This window comes from Trichechus manatus, unplaced genomic scaffold (assembly GCF_000243295.1).
Source record: "Trichechus manatus latirostris isolate Lorelei unplaced genomic scaffold, TriManLat1.0 scaffold00056, whole genome shotgun sequence".
Taxonomy (NCBI): domain Eukaryota; kingdom Metazoa; phylum Chordata; class Mammalia; order Sirenia; family Trichechidae; genus Trichechus; species Trichechus manatus.
Genome location: NW_004443992.1, coordinates 7,843,194 through 7,863,171, shown reverse-complemented (window position 1 = coordinate 7,863,171; position 19,978 = coordinate 7,843,194). Strand labels below are relative to the sequence as shown.

Sequence of the window (19,978 nt, the reverse complement as noted above, 5' to 3'; positions counted from 1 at the left end):
AAATGAAATCACAGCAGCCCTCCAGCTCTGACATGGAATGTGGCCTTGTTTGTGCCCCAACTCCACAATACCAAGAGCAGAAAACGTGTGGCAAGCTAGCCAGCTCGTTCATGTCGATGGCACAAGGTCATAGTACAAACACATAACTTTCAAGATCAACAGAGATATTTTTCTTTAAAATTACCATTGTATTTGTTTGTTTTTAGTCACAATTCTTCCGTGATTTTAAAATTTTAATTAACACTAACGGAGGCTGTGAGTTCACCAGAGGGAAGCTTGGGTCTATAAAGCCTGAGAGACAAGTGGGATTGTTCGGGTGAAGGAGCTACAGTCCAGGCCTTTGGAGTTTAAAAAAAGTGCCACTCACCTGGTACTTTAATGTACTCCAGTGATGTCTGGAATGAAGATCTTCTAAAGCACTTTCATAGTTGTCTGCAAGGCTAGGAAAGTGAACAGGGTCCTGAAAAGTACAATGGTTGAACATATTTAAAATGTGCTAGAATGACTTTGGAATGGAGGAACATGTGATTCTTAGCAAGCATGGTCTACTCTTAAGTCGAGCAATATGAAGTATTCGCCATATTCAGTACTCTGGGGATACAAGCAGCTCCCTGGCCTCGAGAACATATACTCTGAAGGGTACATACATACTATCCCTATTGTGAAGGGCCAAATGAAAATAGTATATCACTGATTTCTAACATCTCCACATTTCTTATGATCCTCTCACATACTTTCCCAAATGATTTGATGACTTATAAACCAATAATACAGAAAGATAGAAGCTAAGTAAATAAAATAGAAAGGAAGAAAATTACTTAAATCAAGAAAATATCAGAGCAAAAGGACACCACTGCAAATGAGCATACATCTCTGCTCTGCCCCACCTAACCAACCAGGTAGAAAGGAAAACGCAGAGGCTGCATCCCTGCCCCTGCCTCTGCCCTACAGAAGGAAGCATTCCAGGTCCCCAGGAAGAACACTTCTTAAGCCTGTAGGAAATGGGTCATTTTGGTGTTTATACAAGACTTTGAATGATACATCTAATGACCATTTTTTGTAATTTAAAAATTTTTAAGAGAAAATGAAAATCAACAAGGGCTATTATTTTTAAAGAGAGAAAGTTGAAGGTATACATCTATCTTGTGGAAGCTTTAAATTATATTACTTAATTTACCAAGAAATTGCATTAGTTTGCTCTTAATTGGGCAAGCTTACAATTGGCTTTCCTTTTTCTCTTTTGATTAAGTGGTGGCAAGTAGACTGATACATGTTTTCCAGCTTCCATTCTCAACCATAAGACATAACCCTTCTGGTTCTTAGCTGTTCTCATCTATAATGAGAAGATACCCTCAAGAGCAATAATAAGAAAGAACTTTGTGTCTCTTATTTAAAGTGGTCATACTAATGTCTATTATCACATGAAGAGTGTTCTTGGCTTCTAGTCTAGTTTAATCAGCTGGTTGCAGCATGGGGTTAATGAGGCCAATATGGTTCAATTTCCCTTTGGGTCTAGGAAATTATTCAGAGAAATTCTGTTAGTCACGTACCTCCCTAGCCAACAATCTTGGAACTCCACTTGTTTGTCATAAGTGAAACCAGGCAAGAGAATGCCTGGACTATTACTACTACTATTACAAATACTACTATGCAGTCTTCATTACGTCCCTCTGAAGTGCTAGGAACCATATTAAGCCCCTTTCTACAATGACTCATTTCACAGTAACCATGTGGAGTGGCTTCCATCTTATAGGTGAGAGAAATGAAGCTGAATCTAGAGAGGAAAGTCAAAAGTGTGAAGATAAGCTTCAACAAGTGGAGGAAATGCTTTCCTGAGGGTAAATATGTCTGAGTCATTAACAACTTCTCTGCCCATCCTCGAAAAAAACAACAGGTCAGAAACACAACTGAGTGGTGTTAAAGTCCATGCAATTCTGAGCTTTCCTTGTAATTCTTTCCAGAACTCCCACTCCATCAACAGACAGCCTGATGTATGCCCAGCAAGCCTATGTTTCTCCTTTTGTCTTGTGCTTTACATTCTATAGATATTTGGCAGGGGTTGTTGTCTCCACTTTGGGTGTCACCATGGTCCCCAGTACTGGGAAAGCTAATACATGGTCAGTTCCATTTACCATCCTCTTCAAAATCTGTGACACTTCCAGGTAAAACTTGAAGAGGAAGCTGATAATGAGAGTTCGCTTGAATTCCACCTTCCCACCAGGCGCTGAGCCTGGGAGGGAGACTTCATCCAGAATCAGCCTGCAAGCTGCGTCTAGCATCTCTTCATTCCAGCACCTGTGAGAGTCAACAGAGAAGTCTCCTAGCCTCAAAGAACTCACCACTCCACAAGTTCAGCTAATGTGTAAGGCAAATCTCTGCTGCCATGAAGTGGATTCCAACTCATATCAATCCTATAGGACAGAGTAGAAACTACTCCATAGGGTTTCCAAGGCTGTAAATCTTTACGGAAGCAGCCTGCCATATCTTTCTCCCGCACAGCAGCTGGTGGGTTCAAACCTCTGACCTTTCAGTTAGCAGCCAGGCACTTAACCACTGCACCACCAGGGCGCCTCTGTAAGGCAAATAGCTACAGTTTAATGCAGGAAATAAGAGTACAAGCTCTGGAGCCAGGCAACCTGAGTTCTAATTAGGGCTCCAGGACTCTCAAGGTGTCTGGCCCGGGCCTCATCACTTTGTCATCTGTAAGAGGGGAATAACAGTAGAACCTTCTTCACTGAATGGTCATGAGAAAGAAATGACAACCACGTAAAGTCCTCATCCCAGGAGAAACTGACCCTTACATCACCAGAGCGTTTACTGCATACCTGGTTCTGTTTTAAGCACCTTAGGTGTATTCACTCATTTAATCCTTTCAACTGCCCTATGAGGTAGATATGATTATCCTCCTTTGACAGATGAGGACACTGAAGTACCACAGGCTGACTGAGATCCCGTAGTTAACAGAGGTCGAGCTGAGATTAGGACCCTGGCAGTGTTGCTCAAGTTAACACTCTGACTCAAGTTTATACCATTACTTGGTATTACTTCTCTGGAAAGGGTATCTGACACCTAGTAAATGCTCAAGAAGTATTAGCTACTAGTATTACCTACAGCTATAACACTTGAGTTAAGCTAATGTATTCAGCAATTTCTTACAGAACGAATTCACATAATCTATTTTTCATTATAGTAAATTGTCATTCTGTTGGGAGACAGCTGTTCTTTCTCTCACACGCACACATACAGACACATACTATACAATGCCTGCTTCAGAATTCACTAAAATCAAGACATATGGAAATATAATCATACATAATCATGAAATCTTATTGGAAATCCATGCCATTAAATAGAAAGGAAGTAAGCGTTTTTCTTCTTGTTGTTATATCTCACCACAAAAAGAGCTGCTCCATTACTTGATGGTGTCTAAGGATATGATGTCATACCTTCCGACGAGTTTCTGGCAGGAATTCTTTGCACAGATGGTGGTTGGACCAACGCCTCCATAGAAGATGGATAACTCTCTAATGATACCGTCCCCTTCTCCAAAAAAGACTCTCATTCCTGAATTGACTATCGCTAGTGCATTCTGTTGCCGCTGAGCTTGTCGGAAGGCGGACACGAATTCCCACTGAAAGCAAAAGTTAAATGCCACACATAGAAACACACTGAGTACCAACTAAGCACTAGGCAGCTTATGCATGTTGCCTCAGCTGGTGCTCCTCACACCCTCCGTGGCAGGCCTGATTATTCCCATTTTACAGACGAGGAACCTAAGATTCGGAGTGATCCCATGGGCAGTTCAAAGTCACAGTAGGTCTTGAAATCAGGATTCAAACCTGCATTTGTCTGACTCTGAATCCCTTGTTCTTTCCACTCTGTTCTATTGTAAATGTTTTTTCATTTTTGTTTGCTTTTTAGCCTTCTTTCAAACCCCAAGAGGCAGAGATATATTTTTCAAGTCTTATTTAGGGAAAGGAATTATGAGAAATTTTAAAAAATCTCTTAGAAAGTAACCTCAGAGTAAGGGGCACAGAGTCAGAGAGAAAGAGCGAGAGAGATGGAGAGAGAATGGCAGAGAAAGTCTCTTGATTCTAGAAACAATAGGGGAGACATAATACTAGTAAAAGGTAACTATTCACAATTCCTCTTAAAATAATGATCTTGTACCATTTCCTAAAGTTGGGCTTTTATCTTCCCTGTAAACACTCAACACCCATTCTTAACTTGCTATGTGTTAGATTAAACAAGCTGGAGACTCCCAGGTAAAACCAGGAAATTGAAAGAAGGACATTCTCACCTTCCTCGAGTAGGGAATGTTCACTGAAATCAAGATTTCTTCAGGCTTAAGATCTGCGTCGGAGCACTTTCGGAGAAACTGCTCATTTAAAGGAATCTGCCGCTCTCCTTCTGCAGAAAGAAATCACGCTTTCCCTGGAATTTATTTTATCTATTAAAAGTCAAACTCCCCACACCTAGGAAATAATTCTACCAAATTGACTGTATGGGAAACTGATTGTATGGGAGAAGTACCCTATAATGGCATCTTCCAATGTTTTTTTCCAGTCTAGGCCCTACTTTTTTTTTTTTTTTTCCTTCCTTGCTTATAAATAAAAAATAATCTAGGAGAGTAGCTTGGAGTTTCAGGGAGAACAGGACCTTGGCAATCCCCTTCCTGAACAGTACAGTTCACTTTGAGCTTTGTAATTAGAGGGTAGATATTATTATCTCTTTGGATACATGGATCAAGTCATTCAGCAAACATTAATTGTTTATAGCCAGGAACTCTGCTAGGTACCAGGGATACAAAAGTAAATAAACAAATTGTCTTTAATGAGTTTGTATACTAGTGAGACACTGTCTTGTTTGTTTATACTTTCTTCTAGCACCTAAAGAACTTTGGTTCTTTAATCAATATATTAGGGGAAGGACAGTTTAAAGCTGTAACAAAATGTACTTTGGGATGAAAAGTAAGCTTTTAATGTCTATGGTCACATGACGAAACCTGGTTTTCATTGTATGAACTTTTTAAGGGATGTTACTTAAATTAAAAACTCTGAATGCAAATCTTCCTCCCTAAGATAATTTTGTGATTTAGATAATGTGAGGAGCGGGTATTTAACTATGCAGGTCACAGAAAACTAGTCCATATTTTTAAATGGGGAAAAAAAATTTTAGGAAAGACTAATTAGAACTTCCTAATAATTGCTGAACAAGTTGGAGTAAGATAAATTAAAAGCCCTGGACTTAGTTTCAAAAAACAATAAAGTCAAGTAAATAAATACAGAATGAAATTCAGTCATTGTTCCACAGAAAAAAACCTATGGGCTTCCATGAACTATAAGTTACGTATGAGCCCACAGCATGATATGGGTGTCAGAACACTATCTAGAGAATGTCTTGAACAAAAGGGCCCAAAAGTTTTCGACAGCGGATAGTTCTCTCCACCACTTAGGTCACATCTAGACACTGACCAACATAAGCATGTTCAATGTATGGTGACCAGCATAGGAAAATATCTAACACAAGGTCACAAAAAGAAAGACATGAAGAGATTAGGAGTGTGTGGAATGAGGACCAGACTGACCAACTTCACCAGCATCCAGAAAGTCAGAGAGAATTATTAATATTCTAGGGAACAGTCATTTTCAAAATTGGACTTCCTGCTACCACAGAGAGGAAAAACGGTAGGAAGTGTAGGCTTAGTAATTCCCAAGTAGGAGCTGCCACTTACCTTTTGATAGCAAGTTGAGGGTACAATTGCCCACAGCCAGGAGGGGATTCAGATCGGAATCTAGATGCCTGCTCATGACGTGGCCTCCTAAAGTCTTTTTAAAAATAATGAGTCATTTTCACTCCAGGAGCCCTGGTGGCCTAGTGGTTAAGAGGTTGGCTGCTAACTGAAAGCGGTTCCAATCTACCAGTCACTCCTTGGAAACCCTATGGAGCAGTTCTACTCTGTCCTATAAGGTCGCTATGAGTTGGTATCAACTCGATGGCAATGGGTTTTTTTTTTTTTTTTTGGAATGTAATTACCACAGAGCCCTGGTGGGGAAATGGCTAAGCACTCAGCTGCTAACCAAAAGGTCAGAGGTTCAAACCTACCAGTGGCTCCATGGGAGAAAAGACCTGGCCATCTGTTCCTGTAAAGATTACAGCCTAGGAAACCCTATGGGCAGTTCTACTCTGTCACATGGGATCACTAAGAGTCAAAAATCTACTCGACAGCACCTAACAACAACAACAGTGTAATTACCAAAACAAAAGTGCTAACGTAAATATTAAGCAAGGCTTTAGGACACTATTCTTTTTGTCTGTTCCAGAAGAATGACAATGTCATGATTCACCTGGAACAGTCACCCAAGGGACACCTACCAGAGAGTTTACTGTCACCAAATACATACAGCCATGTTCCTGATCTGTGACCCAGCCAGAGTTCCCAAATGCTTCAAGAGAGCCTGGAATGTCTGCGTCTTCTCTTCTGGAAGCTTCTGGATCACGTCAGCCAGGATGTCCTTCACCTGAGCCAGGCTGAGGCCAGCACCTATGGTCAGCCCTGAAATGATTTGCAAGTAACACAATGCAATCACTACTGACCTAGAAATGTTGGTTGGATCAGAGCTGCAAACATGGAATCTTTATACTGAGTACCATGCTGCCCTGCTTATTGGTGGTGATGGTGGTGATGAAGGTGATAGAGGTGATGGAGGCTAAATTCTTTGAACACTCACTGTGTCAAACACTATGCTGAATGCTTTACAGAATCTCCTCAAATCCTAATAAAACTATAAGATATTAATAGCCCCATTTCATAGATGAAGAAACTGAGATTCAGTTAAGTAACTTGCCGAACTTCTTACAACTATTTTATGGCATAGTCAAGAATTAGACTCTACTATCTATATGGGTGGCAGTTTGAATCTACCAGGCACTCCTTGGAAACCCCATGGGGCAGTTCTACTCTGTCCTTTAGGGTCACTATGAATCGGAATTGATTGATGGCACCGGGTTTGATTTGGATTTTTTTTATATATATGGGATCAAATTGACAACAGCAACTCTAAAGAAACCTTAGGAACCTTAGGGGGCAGTGAGTTTATGTTAATCGGGGAGGAACAAGTCAGAAAAGGAGGGTGGGAATGGTTGCACAACTCAATGTAATTAATGTCACTAATGGTACATGTAGAAACAGCTGAACTGGTACATGTTTTGCTGTGTATATTCTCAACAACAACAACAAAATAAATAAAATTAAAAAAAAAAAAAGAATTAGACTCTAGACCCTACACTCCAAACCCACATTTGTATTGCCTCTCATTGCCATTAAGTCAATTTTCCTTGCAAATGGAAAAGCCAATCTGTAAGTTGCTCATTATATAAACTTGCTTTGCTTACTATTATGTTTCTGGAGAGCAAACAATGTGTTCCAGTCATCTTTATCTTCCATCTAGCATCTAGCACAGTACCCTTCATTCAGTGACTGATACACTTCTCTGACACTGCAGCCACAAAACATTCTTCAGTAAAAATCTGACTGTTCAGACAATTAGTATCTAGTATAATGACAGAGCACTCTCCCTCAAACCTCCTTCCAGAATGTTATCATTCTTATAAGAGAATCCCTCTGTATATTATAATTAGGAATGATTCTTTTTCTGCTTGTCAGCTGGGCAGGGGAAATAAATTGATTAGTGCATTTTAACTAAGAAAACAGTGACCTTAAGTACTCACCGTTACATGCATGTTTTACAACACTCAGTTCAGCAATGTTATCAGGAAAAAGAACAACTGGGTGAAAGACGCCTTTAAATTTCACGTCAGGTCCTAAAGGATTAGGAAAAAAAAGAAGATGAAGGCTAGGATAAAGGGGGTTACTGCCTTAAAAACAAAAACAAAAAACAACGGGCTAAATTTTTTAGAGCAGTTTAGGTTTATAGAAATAAAGCTGTTGCTGCAGATTTGCTATGGAACAGCCCTCATGGGGGCAAATCTGTGCACTGCTCCAGGGAGGGGCAATAAAGCTTTATTTATTTGATTGACCTGGAAAGTGTCTAATGGGTTAAAAATGCTATTTCAGGCTGCTTTTCCTGAGAACATCCATATATGAGGTGGCCCCACACACGAAGCCCTTCTCTCAGTTTCCCCATAGCAGACTCTGGGGTCCTACATACCCACAGAGGTGTTCCCCATCACAACAGGAGCCTGGGGATAGTTGACTTTAGCTTCTAAAAGTTCCGTCAGGGTCACTGGCGAAATCCACGTCACTCTTTCCCCACCAAAAATCCTGGTCCTTTGTGGTTGTTTCTCAGCTATCATCTATTGAAAAAGCCATAGGGAACCAAGATCACCTTGTGACATTTTCATTTGTTCTACTCTATTATTGTAGAAGTTGTTGTTGTTGTGTGCCATTGAATCGATTCCAACTCATAGCGACCCTATAGGACAGAGGAGAACTGCCCCATAGGTCTTCCCAGGCTGTAATCTTTACAGGAGCAGATCGCCAGGTCTTTCTCCTGTGGAGCAAGTGGTGAGTGCGAACCACCAACCTTTCTGTTAGCAGCCCAGAGCCTAACCATTGCACCACCAGGGCTCCTACTGTAGGAGTAGAGAAAGGAAATACAGATCTTAAGAAAAAAAAATTGACCTAAAAGTAGAGCTTTACTAGGAGTCAGAGCTCAGGGTTAGAGTATGACAAAAAAATATTCCCTCTGGGGACTCTTCCCATCAATCTCCCTTTGGAACTGTTATATCTCAAAGGAATTTGCTTTTTATTTTCACTTATTCTGTCAAATCATTCTATAGAAGAACAAGCTTCAGGAAAACTGGAAGTAGAAAACAAATCTACATCTACAAATGTTGTGACGTCACTTTATGACTTTTTTTTTTTTTTACAGATACCATCTGTTCCTTTTAACTGTCCCCTTGTGGTAATTCCACCATCATTCTTCCACCTCTGCCTCAGTCCCACACTTTGGACTAAGAAGACAGATGGATATTACCTATTTTCCAGTCAGCTTTTAAGAGGATCCACAAGAAAATATCCTTCCTGACATTTCACCATGGATTCCTCTAGGACAAGTCCAATGGTGCCTTACTTACCATTAGCTCAGGAGGAAATATCAATTCCTGGGTTGGGTCCAATGGCAGAAATGCCTCTTCTGAGAAGAGTTTTGGACTTGTCTTAAAAAGAGAAAGTATCAGAAGCAGATAGATAAATAAACAAACAAACCACCCAGCTGTCCAGCCACACACCTGGGCTCTAAGTCAAGGGCTCTAACACAGATCTGGTCACTAGCAGCTCAGTGCAGATGTCAATGGGCCGCCAAAGCCTATATAACTCCCTGCACATTTTCTTTGGAGTCTAGAGACAGCAGAGGAGGTAGTCTGTCAGCAGCACCCAACACAGCTGAGAACAAGAACATTTTCTGGAATTTCTACCTCTCCTACCACTGCTCTTCCATCTCCCTGACATCTCCACTTTACTTCTGGTCCTTCAAAAAGGACTTGAAAATGGCTTTTTAAAACTAAGACACAGAAGAGATCAATGTACTTTCTCTCCCATAGATGACTGTATTTGAACAGGAGTAATATGTAGAAAGAAGGACAAGTTACTAGGATAGATTATTATTATTATTTTGATAGAGGTAGAGTAAGATTAGAAGACAGGACATGTTGATACGCCTCAAATTAGTCAACTTGGACAGCCACTTATTCTTCTCAAGAGTCAGCTGACTGTTGGTGATGTCCTGAGAAAACCTTATAAAGCTTTTACATTTCACTGACCTTACTTCCTTCCTCAAATCCTGGCAATTTATTTACTTCTTGATCCAAACAGCAAACTCCATTTTCTTTACTTTGACAGCAGCCAGTAGTCTAGTGGGTGAAAAAAAAAAAAAAAAAAAACAAGAATTTACTGCTGAGTTTATAAAGAAAATGTTCTACATTCTACCTTGGTGAGTAGCATCTGGGGTCTTAAAAACCTGTGAGCAGCCATCTAGGATACTCCACTGGTCTCACCCCTTCATGAGTAAGGGAGAATGAAGAAAACAAGATACGAGGGAAAGATTAGTCCAAAGGACTAATGGACCACAACTACCATGGCCTTCACCAGACTGAGTCTAGTACAGCTAGATGGTGCCTGACTACCACCACTGACTGCTCTGACAGGGATCACAACAGAGGGTCCTGGACAGAGATGGAGAAAAATGTAGAACAAAATTCTAACTCACAAAAAAAGACCAGACTTACTGGCCTGACAAGAGACTGGAGAAACCCCGAGAGTATGGCCCCCGGACACCCTTTTAGTTCAGTAATGAAGTCACTCCTGAGGTTCACCCTTCAGCCAAAGATTAGCCCCATAAAAAAGAACGAGACTACTGGGGCACAACAGCCCAGGGACAAGGACTAGAAGGCAGGAGGGGACAGGAAAGCTGGTAATAGGAAACCCAAGGTCAAGAATGGAGAGTGCTGACATGCCATGGGGTTGTTAACCGATGTCATAAAACAATACGTGTACTAACTGTTTAATGAGAAACTATTTGTTGTGTAAAAATCTTCATCTAAAGTACAATAATAAATAAATAAATAAAAAGAATTTATTGCTGATTCTAGTATTAAATAAGTGACTGCCGGTTGGCACGTAATAATCAGTATTGTTAGATGTCATGAAAGAAAGGCATTTGCACTTAAGTATAGCCAAACTAACTTCTAATAAAAGAATAAGAGCTTATAAGAAATTCTGAATTCAAAATTATTATTCAAAAACTTTGAATAATAACCAGGGATTATTAAATAAGTTCAAATATGTAAATATCTTACAACAGAGCCTTATATGTAATAAATACTAAATTTAACAATTATTAATTGCTGGTATGAATAACATTTAATATGTAAAATATTCAATATTTTAGATAAATATTAGCAGTAGATATTAACAAGTATTACTCATATTCTCATTATCTTGTTCTGATCCATAATGTACTGATCTCATAGTCTAATTTCCAAAGGGCAATCTTATGGCCCTCATTTCAAGGTTGTCTGTTCATTCATTCACCCAACAAGTATCTACTGAGTTGCTACTCAGTTAATGCATGGTGAAGGGTCCTGGAAGTACACAGTCTCTGCTGTCAAACAGCCCACAGTCTGGTGAAGATAAAGAAGAGCGAACAGTCAAGTGCACCACAGCGAAACAGACACTATGAAGGGGCGTGCACACAGGGTACCAGGTGAACAGGTCAGGAGAAACCCCTATGAAGCAATGACCATGACCAAAGTCAAAGTGCTTAGGCACTTATTATGTGACTACCAGGGCAAGCTCAATGAATGAGGCTAAGTACTCCGCTCAACATCAAATATCAGCAATTACAGACCTTGAGATAAGCAGTAGCCCTGTGTTAGTAACAATGGCTGCTCCCCTAATCACACATGACAACCCCTATGGTTTTGTTACATTGGGGAAAATACACCCAATAAGGAGTTTTTTTTCTACTTACTTTACAGAAGGTCTTGCAAGCATCTATTATGGGCCTGTATCCAGTGCAACGACACAGGTTACCTAAAGGAGGAAAACCCAGCTCTGTCAATCACCTACAGAGAGGCACAGCTTGCCAAATGCAGGATGGGAAGAAGGATCCCACCCTAGAAGGGAGCACTACTTGATATTTCAGTCCACCTTATCTACAAACTCATATTCTTCCATCAGCTACTTGGGATATTTGACTGAGAATCTGAGACAGAGTCTAACAACTCAGCTATTTGTACTTTCTCTCTGTAAAGAGTTTTATGTCCTCTGCTTGTGATAGGTGCTCAGAGAACACAGTGATTTCAAGCCAAAAACTCTTGGTCTATAGTCACATTCAAGAGCTAAACTTCAGTTGACAAAAAGACCATAGTCATTATATAGCAGCAAAAGCAACTGCCCAAAAAAAAAAAAACCGCTGCCATCGCATTGACTCCAATTCATGGTCCTAACTGTGCTCCATATGGTTTTCAATGGCTGATTTCTTTCAGAAAAAGATCACCAGGCTTTTCTTTTAAGGTGCCTCTGGGTGGACTTGAACCTCTGATTTTTTGGTTAGCAGCCGAGCATGTTAACTCTTTGCACCACCCAGAGACTTCATGGCACATGGTAGGTGTCTGATATTAGCTGCTATTATCATCACCATCATCATTATTATTTCAAAATAAAAGTACCCACACATGACCTACCACTAAGGGCATCAGTTAACTGATCCAGAGAGGGCTCTGGGTGGTTCCTCAGCAGTGTGTAGATGGACATCACCATCCCAGGGGTGCAGAATCCACACTGGGTGCCATGACACTTGGCGATTCTCTCCTGGAAACACAGAAAGGTTAGAAATGCAGAATCTTGGGTCCCTTCTCAGGCCTACTGAATCAGACCTACATTTTAACAGGATCTCCAGGTAATCTGTATACCCATTCAAGTTTGAGAAGAGGCCCCAGAAAACCCTCTCATCCCAGGTGCCTCCCCCTCATTGGGCTGAGCTGCCATGATAACTGGGCCTCGCAGCCTTTGTGCCTCATCTAAGATGGTTCTCAGCCTTTAGAATCACCTGGGGAGCTCTAAAATTTCCAAGGCCCACGCTGTACTCCAGACCAATTGACTTAGTATCTTTGGGGACAGGGCACAGGCATACATTTTTAAAGATCCACAGGCGGTTCCAATGTACTGTCAGGGTTGAGAAGCACTGAGATAAGGGCCACTCCCTGTAAGTCCTTAGAAAAAATGTGTCAAATTACATTCAAACTGAGAACTAAAACAAAAAATCTCGAAGTATTTCTTGAGTTCCTGAGCACTTGGCTGCTAACCAAAAGGTTGGTGGTTTAAACCCACTCAGCAGCTCCGCAGCAGAAAAGATCTGGCAACCTGCTCCTGTAAAGACTACAGCCTAGAAAACCCTATGGGGCAGTTCTACCTTGTCACATGGGTTGCTACTGAGTCGGAAATCAACTCCATGGCACCTCATCACAACAATGGTCCTAAAGCTTCAGGACATAGGAGTTTACAAAGTGCTATTGTTAATCCAGAGATCATCAAGAAAGACCCATTCTCTTTATCTCTCTTTCATGCCTTTCCTTTCCACTGCCCCAGCACTTTCAATTTGGAGTCGAATTTATATGGTACAACCCGATTTTGGAAGTTGTGTTCTGTCTAAATTGTAATAACAGGAGCTGTGCATCAGTTAGTAAATGAAAGTTTCGCCAAGACGCAGGGAGAATTCTCTCCCTCTAAATGATAAAGTTTCACAAAAAATAAATGGATCCCAAGATTCCTTTAAGTCTAGAGAATTTAAAGTTTGGCCACTTCCTATGTTGTTTCCATCTCTTCCCTATTTCACCTTCTCCTCAGAAGTGACTCTCATTAACTGAGATAAAAACAACTAGGAATAGCAGCTTTACGGGCATTGTATAAATAATTTAAATAGCCAGAAGTCTGAAGGTGCCCTTTCACTTGAGGCAATAGCTCTAACAAGATGCTGCCTTAGGGGAAGAGCTTTAAAATTCATCGACAACTCCTATTATCTTTCTTCTGAACAAGGCATAAATTTAACACATGTTTTTGGTAGCTGAGATTTCTACTCAGCTTTAAAATCAGATTATTTTCCACTTAAAAAAAAAAAAACAAACCAATGAACTATATCCCTCAAAGGCATATGGCTCCCTTTTCTTTATGAGTTTGGAAGAGGTAAGATGGACAAGTAGCATCTAATTAGAACATAGAGGAAACAAAACAACAATATCAGAGTTTTCTTTAAAAAAATTTTTTTTAAGTCCTATAGCCTTGGGTAGTGCAAATAGTTAAGCACTTGATTACTAGCTGACAAGTTGGTGATTCAGACCTACCCAGATGTGCCCTGGAAGACAGGCCTGGTGATCTGCTTCTGAAAGGTCACAGCCTTGAAAACCCTATGGAGCAGTTCTACTCTGCACACATGGGGTTGCCATGAGGAATTGACTCAATGGCAACTAATAACAATAGTCTTCCAAGAGCATCTTTCCAAGAAGTCAGACATAAAAATTCCATGTTCCAGGTCTCACTCCTGGCCCCTGCTCAGTCAGCAAGCAGCAGGGCCCAGACTGTTGTACTCTATCAACCACAGGGACTCACAATGTCATAAATGGTTTTCAAAGCATGGAAATCCTATGAGGAAGAGGCAACCCTCACCTGAACAGGATGAATCCTGGTGTTGGTGCTTCCTATGCCTTCTACAGTGGTGACGGCAGCACCGTACAGAGAACATATAGGGACCAGACAGGCATTGGCTGGATAATGTCTTCAGAATGCAAAAGAGAAGCACAAACTGCATTGTATTCAGTTGCATTTAGTTGGAAAGGGGAACAAGCATTCACTAAGCAGCTACAATTTGGCAGGTTTTGCATAATTCCTCCAGGCTTTGCATATGCGTTTTGGCCTTAGCCCTGGCCCATTTTACAGAAGTGGAATCTGAAGATCAGAGTGATTTGTTCAGGGTCACAGCTATGTGAGTGGCAGAGGCCAGGTTCAAATTAGGCCCCCTAGTTCTAATTCCAGAAGAATTTTCACTAATTTGAACCCCTTGAATGAGGGGCTAACATTCCCTAGTCACATGTGACCACCATCCACCTGGGAGGCTCATTCCATCTTCCAGGCAGATGCTAGCCTAGGGGTTGGTTGGGCGATAAAGTGAATTTGCTATTATGCTTCAGAGAGGGAAACAGGATGCAGGACACAGGGCTTCTCCAAGCTACAAACCCACTGCTAGAAAATGTTCAACTCAAACTCACTCCTAAAATGTCCTCATTCACCAAACAGGACCACGCACAGCCAATAAATACATGAAACAAATACTCAACCTCACAAATAATCAAGAGATACAAACTAGGCAATGAAAAACACCACTTTTGTCAAGGAAAATGGCCATGAATTTTTAAAAGTGTAATATCCATTATTAGCAAAAAAAACTTAGAGAAATGAGACTCATACTGCTGGTAAGAATGTAAATTGGCAGAGCCTTTATGGGAGGCAATTTCAATGAAAGGGGCAAAAACTTTTAAAATGTTCACATTTTTTACCCTGCAATTCCACTGCTATGGATGGATCATAAGGAAACAATATATATATCATAACACATGTATATGAATGTTTACCGACATACTGCTTATAACAATAAAAAACTAAAAATAATCTAAGTGATCACTTTAGGGAGTAATTATAGTACATGCAAGCAATGGAACATGCACAGCCATTAAAACTACTGAGAAGCTATTCATGAGAAATTAAGCAGGTTTCTAAATAGTAGGTACAGTATAATTCCATATGTACTTATATAAAAGAGAGATTGGAAGGATATATTCATTTACAAATAGATGTAAATATTTATTGAGTGGCTACTATACACCAGGCAGAGTTCCAGGTGCTAGGATTCATTAGCGAATAAGACAGACAAAATTCCTGCCCTTCTAGAGTGTATATGCTAGTTGAGGAAAGATAGTATCTGTATACATATGTACATAGATTGACTATATGTATATATAGTGTACATAGATTGAGATAGTGAGAAGTATTATGAATAAATTAACACAGGCTAAAGAAATAGAGAGTCTTAATGTTGAGGTGGGGTGCTGCTATTTAGTAGTGATTGGGGAAGGCTTTTCTGAGAATGTAACACTTTTTCTGAAACCTGAAAGATTTGAAGGAGCCAGCAATGAAAGATTATGGGGGAAAACATTCCAGGCAGAGGGACAACACACATACAGCCCTTGGAATGATCCTGAAATGTTTTTAAGGACAGAAAGAGGGAAAGAAAGAAGGTCAGTGAGGCTGGAGCATAATGAATGCAGGGGACTAGCAGGATTCACGGTCAGAGAGACGGGGCCAGATAGGTCTCCTGGGCAATGGCAAAGACCCCTTCTGGGAGACAGTTTCAATGAAAGGAACCAAAACCTTCAAAATGTTCACACTTTTTACCCTGCAATTCCACTGCAATCTCATTGCCTGATTCTAAAGGCAATGGAGTTTTCAGTTCAGATGTAGAAACCTGCAAGAGACCATCACTCTCATTCTAACAACCCAAAAATGCTATATTAGCTACCTAATCATAGTTTTATAAAAACCCATCAGATGCTGAGGATACAAAGAAACCTAAATGAACTAAACTCCATTAAGTGACAGCCCTTCATAAGTGAGGAGAAATATAGCTGCTCTCATCCCTGACTGAAACGGAGGGAAGGGGAAGAATCTGTTAAAGACAAGGGAAAAGAGAAGCCACATAACTTTCAACAAACTTTTTATTGCTGTGTGGGCTGATGTGACAGATTAAAATACAGAACTATCTCCAAACTCTTCCCCACCAGTATTTACTGAGTGCTGGGAGTAAACCCATTGCTGTCAAGTCAATTCTGACTCAAAGTGACCCTACAAGACAGAGCAGAACTGCCCTGTAAGGTTTCCAAGGAGTGTCTGGTAGATTCGAACTGCTGACCTTTTGTTTAGTAGCTGAACCTTTAACCACTGCACTACCAGGGCTCCCAAGTGCTGGGAATAGTGCCCTAAAAATGGGACTGGGAAGGAGAGCCGAATGAAACTCTCCAGGCACTTGTCCTTTCAGATAAAGAAGACTGGGGAGAGACAGGAGAACTGAGAGAAAAACCCTAGACACTTCACACTTCACAGAGTGTAGGTCATCTGCCACCCTCCATAGACTAAAGACAAGGCAGCATGGCTGAAAGAGATCTCCCAAGGCATGGGAAGTGAGACAACTCAGCAAACAGAACTCCCCAGTTACCTAAAAAGCTGGAAGCCAGGATGCAAAGCAGGGAGGGATCTCTCAGAGTTCAGAAAACAGGTGGCTTGGCTGTGGAACACAGACTGATCTTTGAAACCTTAACAGTGCTCAGGTCCTTAGCCCTCATCTGAGATCTGTGGAATGATATAAAATGGTCTAATATGTGCATAATTGGAGTCCCGTAAGGAGAAGAGGAGAGAGAATGTGTGGCAAATAATAAATATTTAAAAAGATAATGGCTTGAGAGGTTTCCAGAGCTGATAAAGGGCATCAACCCCCAGATCCAAGAAGTTCAACAAACCTGAAGATGGATAAAAAACTAAGCATAAAGTGAAGATCTTAAATGCAGTAGGAAGCCATTGGTGGTTTTAAAGTGGTAGAGTGATGTGATCTGATTGACACTTGAAACAAATATCACTGGAGAGTATATATATATGGGGGAAGGGTGAAAGCAAGGAGATTAGTTGGTAGGCTGCAATAGTAACAGTACAGTGTGATGATGGCATTATCCTTCACTGTCATTGCTGTCCTGCCTTTCCTTCCCAGACAGCATAGACAGACATGCAGCCTTTCAACTTTCAACAGGGGATACTTTGATCATATGTTATCCTCGTTGATGGAACATTTTTTTCCAAACCATTCATATTCCTGGGACCTAGTCTGTCTTGTACTCCCAGTATCTAGCATAGTTCCTGCCAAACTTCAGGTGTTCTTCAAATGAAGGAATAAATGAAAGTTTAAAACTATGGAAATTCAAACATAGACTTTGCTGCAAAATACCGTATGCTCTTGGTGACTGGGTTGTATCGCGATACCATCACTGTGCAAGCGCCACAGCCTCCTCCTCCACAGCCATACTTAGTTCCTGTGAATCGGACTGAAAGAAGCGTAGTTAAAGATCATGTGTTTTCCATGATTTGACTCTCTTTAGCATAGCTCTGCCTTAAGAGAAAGCACCGTCCAAGGCTCGTAAATGCATGTATTTGTTCAATACGTATTTATCAAATGATATCTATATGTTTTAGCTGCTAGTATTTAGAATCTTGTAAATCCTGGTTTTCCATTTGTGTATTATATCTAGTCTCCTCCCTTTCAAAAAACCAGAGCCAGATTGCTGAAAATAGTGCCCAACTGAAAAAAAGAGTCTATACATGTGTTTCACTGCTTGAAGGTCTCAGTAGGTTACACATTTGTTTTCAGTTTTACGTGTGTCTTTGATGACATACAAAGTTAATGTCAAATTGTAAACAATTATTGCATCATATTAGCCATATTTCTCTACCTTTCAGTGGCAGCAACAGCTAATCGTCCCCCAATATCTATTCTCTCATTCTTCCTTAATTTTTAAACCCCAACTTTTAGCCACATACATGGCTGTCCAAAATAAGAAATATATTTTCCAGACTCCTCTGCAGCTAGGTGGAGGTCATTAACAATGCTGGCCAATGGCATGAAAGCTTAAGTTCTGTGTATGACTTCCAGGAGGGAAGTGTCCTGAAAAAGAGGGTGGTTTCCCTTTTTCATCCCTTACGTCTTCTTACTTGCTGGGATTTAGATATGATGACTAGAGCTGGATCAGTCCCCTCTGACCATAAGGAGGAATGCTGAGGCAGGTGAAGCAGCAAGACATAAGGAGCTTGGTTCCCTGATAACTCTGTGATATTGCTTTACTAACCGTGATCTACCTACCTTCTGGCTTCCCTTATGTGAGAATGGCAGTCATGAGAATGTGCCTCACAGGTCTCCTACTACAAGGAGGGAAACTGACCGAGGAACCCAGTTGCTACACTTTGAAATCCACTACCCAGTTTTGCATTAAGGACACACCTCCCATGGGCTGCACCCCATCAACGGCACAGTGCTGTGGAGAGGTATGCAACCTCCTGTCAACTGTTCTGAATGGCTTTGCTGAACATTCCTTAGAATGGTCAGCAATCTAGAACGCTTCACTCAACCACCTCTTCCTCTCTTCTTCACTCATGTTCAGACCTTGTGCCGTGGTCTGACGGCTCCCTAAGCCTTCTCCAGCTCCCTTCCTATTTCTTTTCACACAGACATTTCTCTGAATAAAACCCTTCCACATTTAATCCTATTTTGGTATCTGCTTCTTGGAGAACCTGAACTAACACAGTGAGAAATAAACTTCCGTCTTGTCTACTGCTATTTGAGGCTTTCTGTTAGTCACAAGTGAACTAAATCTTAAATACTACACATTGGTACCGTGGATAACCAGGAAGTCAGTATTCGTTGTTTTTACATCCAAAGATCTTAAAGGACTTTCTAGAATATACTCATATGTCAGAAAAGTAGTTATTCATGATTTTAGAGTTGTGTACTCTTTTGGGAATTTCACTCTCCCCAGAAAAATAATGTACAAGCTCCCACTGTCACCAACTTTTATATATAATTTAATGGGGTCAAACAGATTTCTGGAAGCCTACTGGAGTTCATGCAGAACAAGTTCAGAATCCATTTCTTAGATGACATTTATTTTGAAACTTTTTCTAGGGTACCATTGTCAGAGCTAATTTCTCCATTTTTTTTTCATTTCAGGAGATTGCTCTGCTCTCTTTTTGTAATAGGCGTGATGATTAGTCCTTGAAGATAGGGTGTCATTATTGTGACTCTTAATTCTAAAAGAGGCTTAATTAAGTCCTTTTAACGGCCATTACTTTAATTCCTATTGCTAGTTTCCTCATTTTATATCATCTATTTAGTGCCAAAACAGAGATTGGAAATAACTTGGTTCTGACGGCCACAATTGTACATTGCCTACAAAACTAAGCTGTAGGACTTTTTCAAAACCATGTAATGGTAGGAAATATGTTTTGGTGTGGCTCTAAAAAGATATTTGAAATATCATCTTTACAAAATAGCACATCAGATCTGTATGCACACACACATGCACGCACACACTCAGAGCAAAGAAAAGGATACGTATCTTCCTCAGGTACGGTAACAGCAATGTTTCGGGCTCAGCATTCTTTTCTATCACCTTTGCCAGAAGGAAAAAAATAAGAGTTATGCAGACAAGGTTGAGAGAGCCATGACATTCACATTGGTAGGCTTATGCTGATTTGAGACACGTGCACATGTATTAATGCCTCTGCTCACATCCGCAATTTGATTTGACGTGTACAGAACACCTGCAATATACAAATCTCCTTTCTTAAGTGTACAGTCTGAATCTTGAG

The 19,978-nt window shown here is 40.5% G+C and overlaps 1 protein-coding gene across 1 annotated transcript in view; it reads right to left on the bottom strand.

Moving 5' to 3' along the window:
• AOX1 (aldehyde oxidase 1) overlaps positions 1-19,978 on the bottom strand; it is a 98,131-nt gene that overhangs the window by 57,966 nt on the left and 20,187 nt on the right. Inside the window, exons 2-16 of the mRNA XM_004378205.2 lie at positions 19,722-19,779; positions 17,565-17,661; positions 14,186-14,294; positions 12,208-12,334; positions 11,493-11,554; positions 9,784-9,873; positions 9,100-9,180; positions 8,172-8,316; positions 7,732-7,824; positions 6,405-6,556; positions 5,735-5,828; positions 4,301-4,410; positions 3,447-3,631; positions 2,133-2,295; positions 368-460 (exon numbers count right to left, since the gene is read on the bottom strand). Coding sequence (XP_004378262.1) covers positions 368-460; positions 2,133-2,295; positions 3,447-3,631; positions 4,301-4,410; positions 5,735-5,828; positions 6,405-6,556; positions 7,732-7,824; positions 8,172-8,316; positions 9,100-9,180; positions 9,784-9,873; positions 11,493-11,554; positions 12,208-12,334; positions 14,186-14,294; positions 17,565-17,661; positions 19,722-19,779 — 1,659 coding nt within the window. The remainder of the gene's footprint in view (positions 1-367; positions 461-2,132; positions 2,296-3,446; positions 3,632-4,300; positions 4,411-5,734; positions 5,829-6,404; positions 6,557-7,731; positions 7,825-8,171; positions 8,317-9,099; positions 9,181-9,783; positions 9,874-11,492; positions 11,555-12,207; positions 12,335-14,185; positions 14,295-17,564; positions 17,662-19,721; positions 19,780-19,978) is intronic.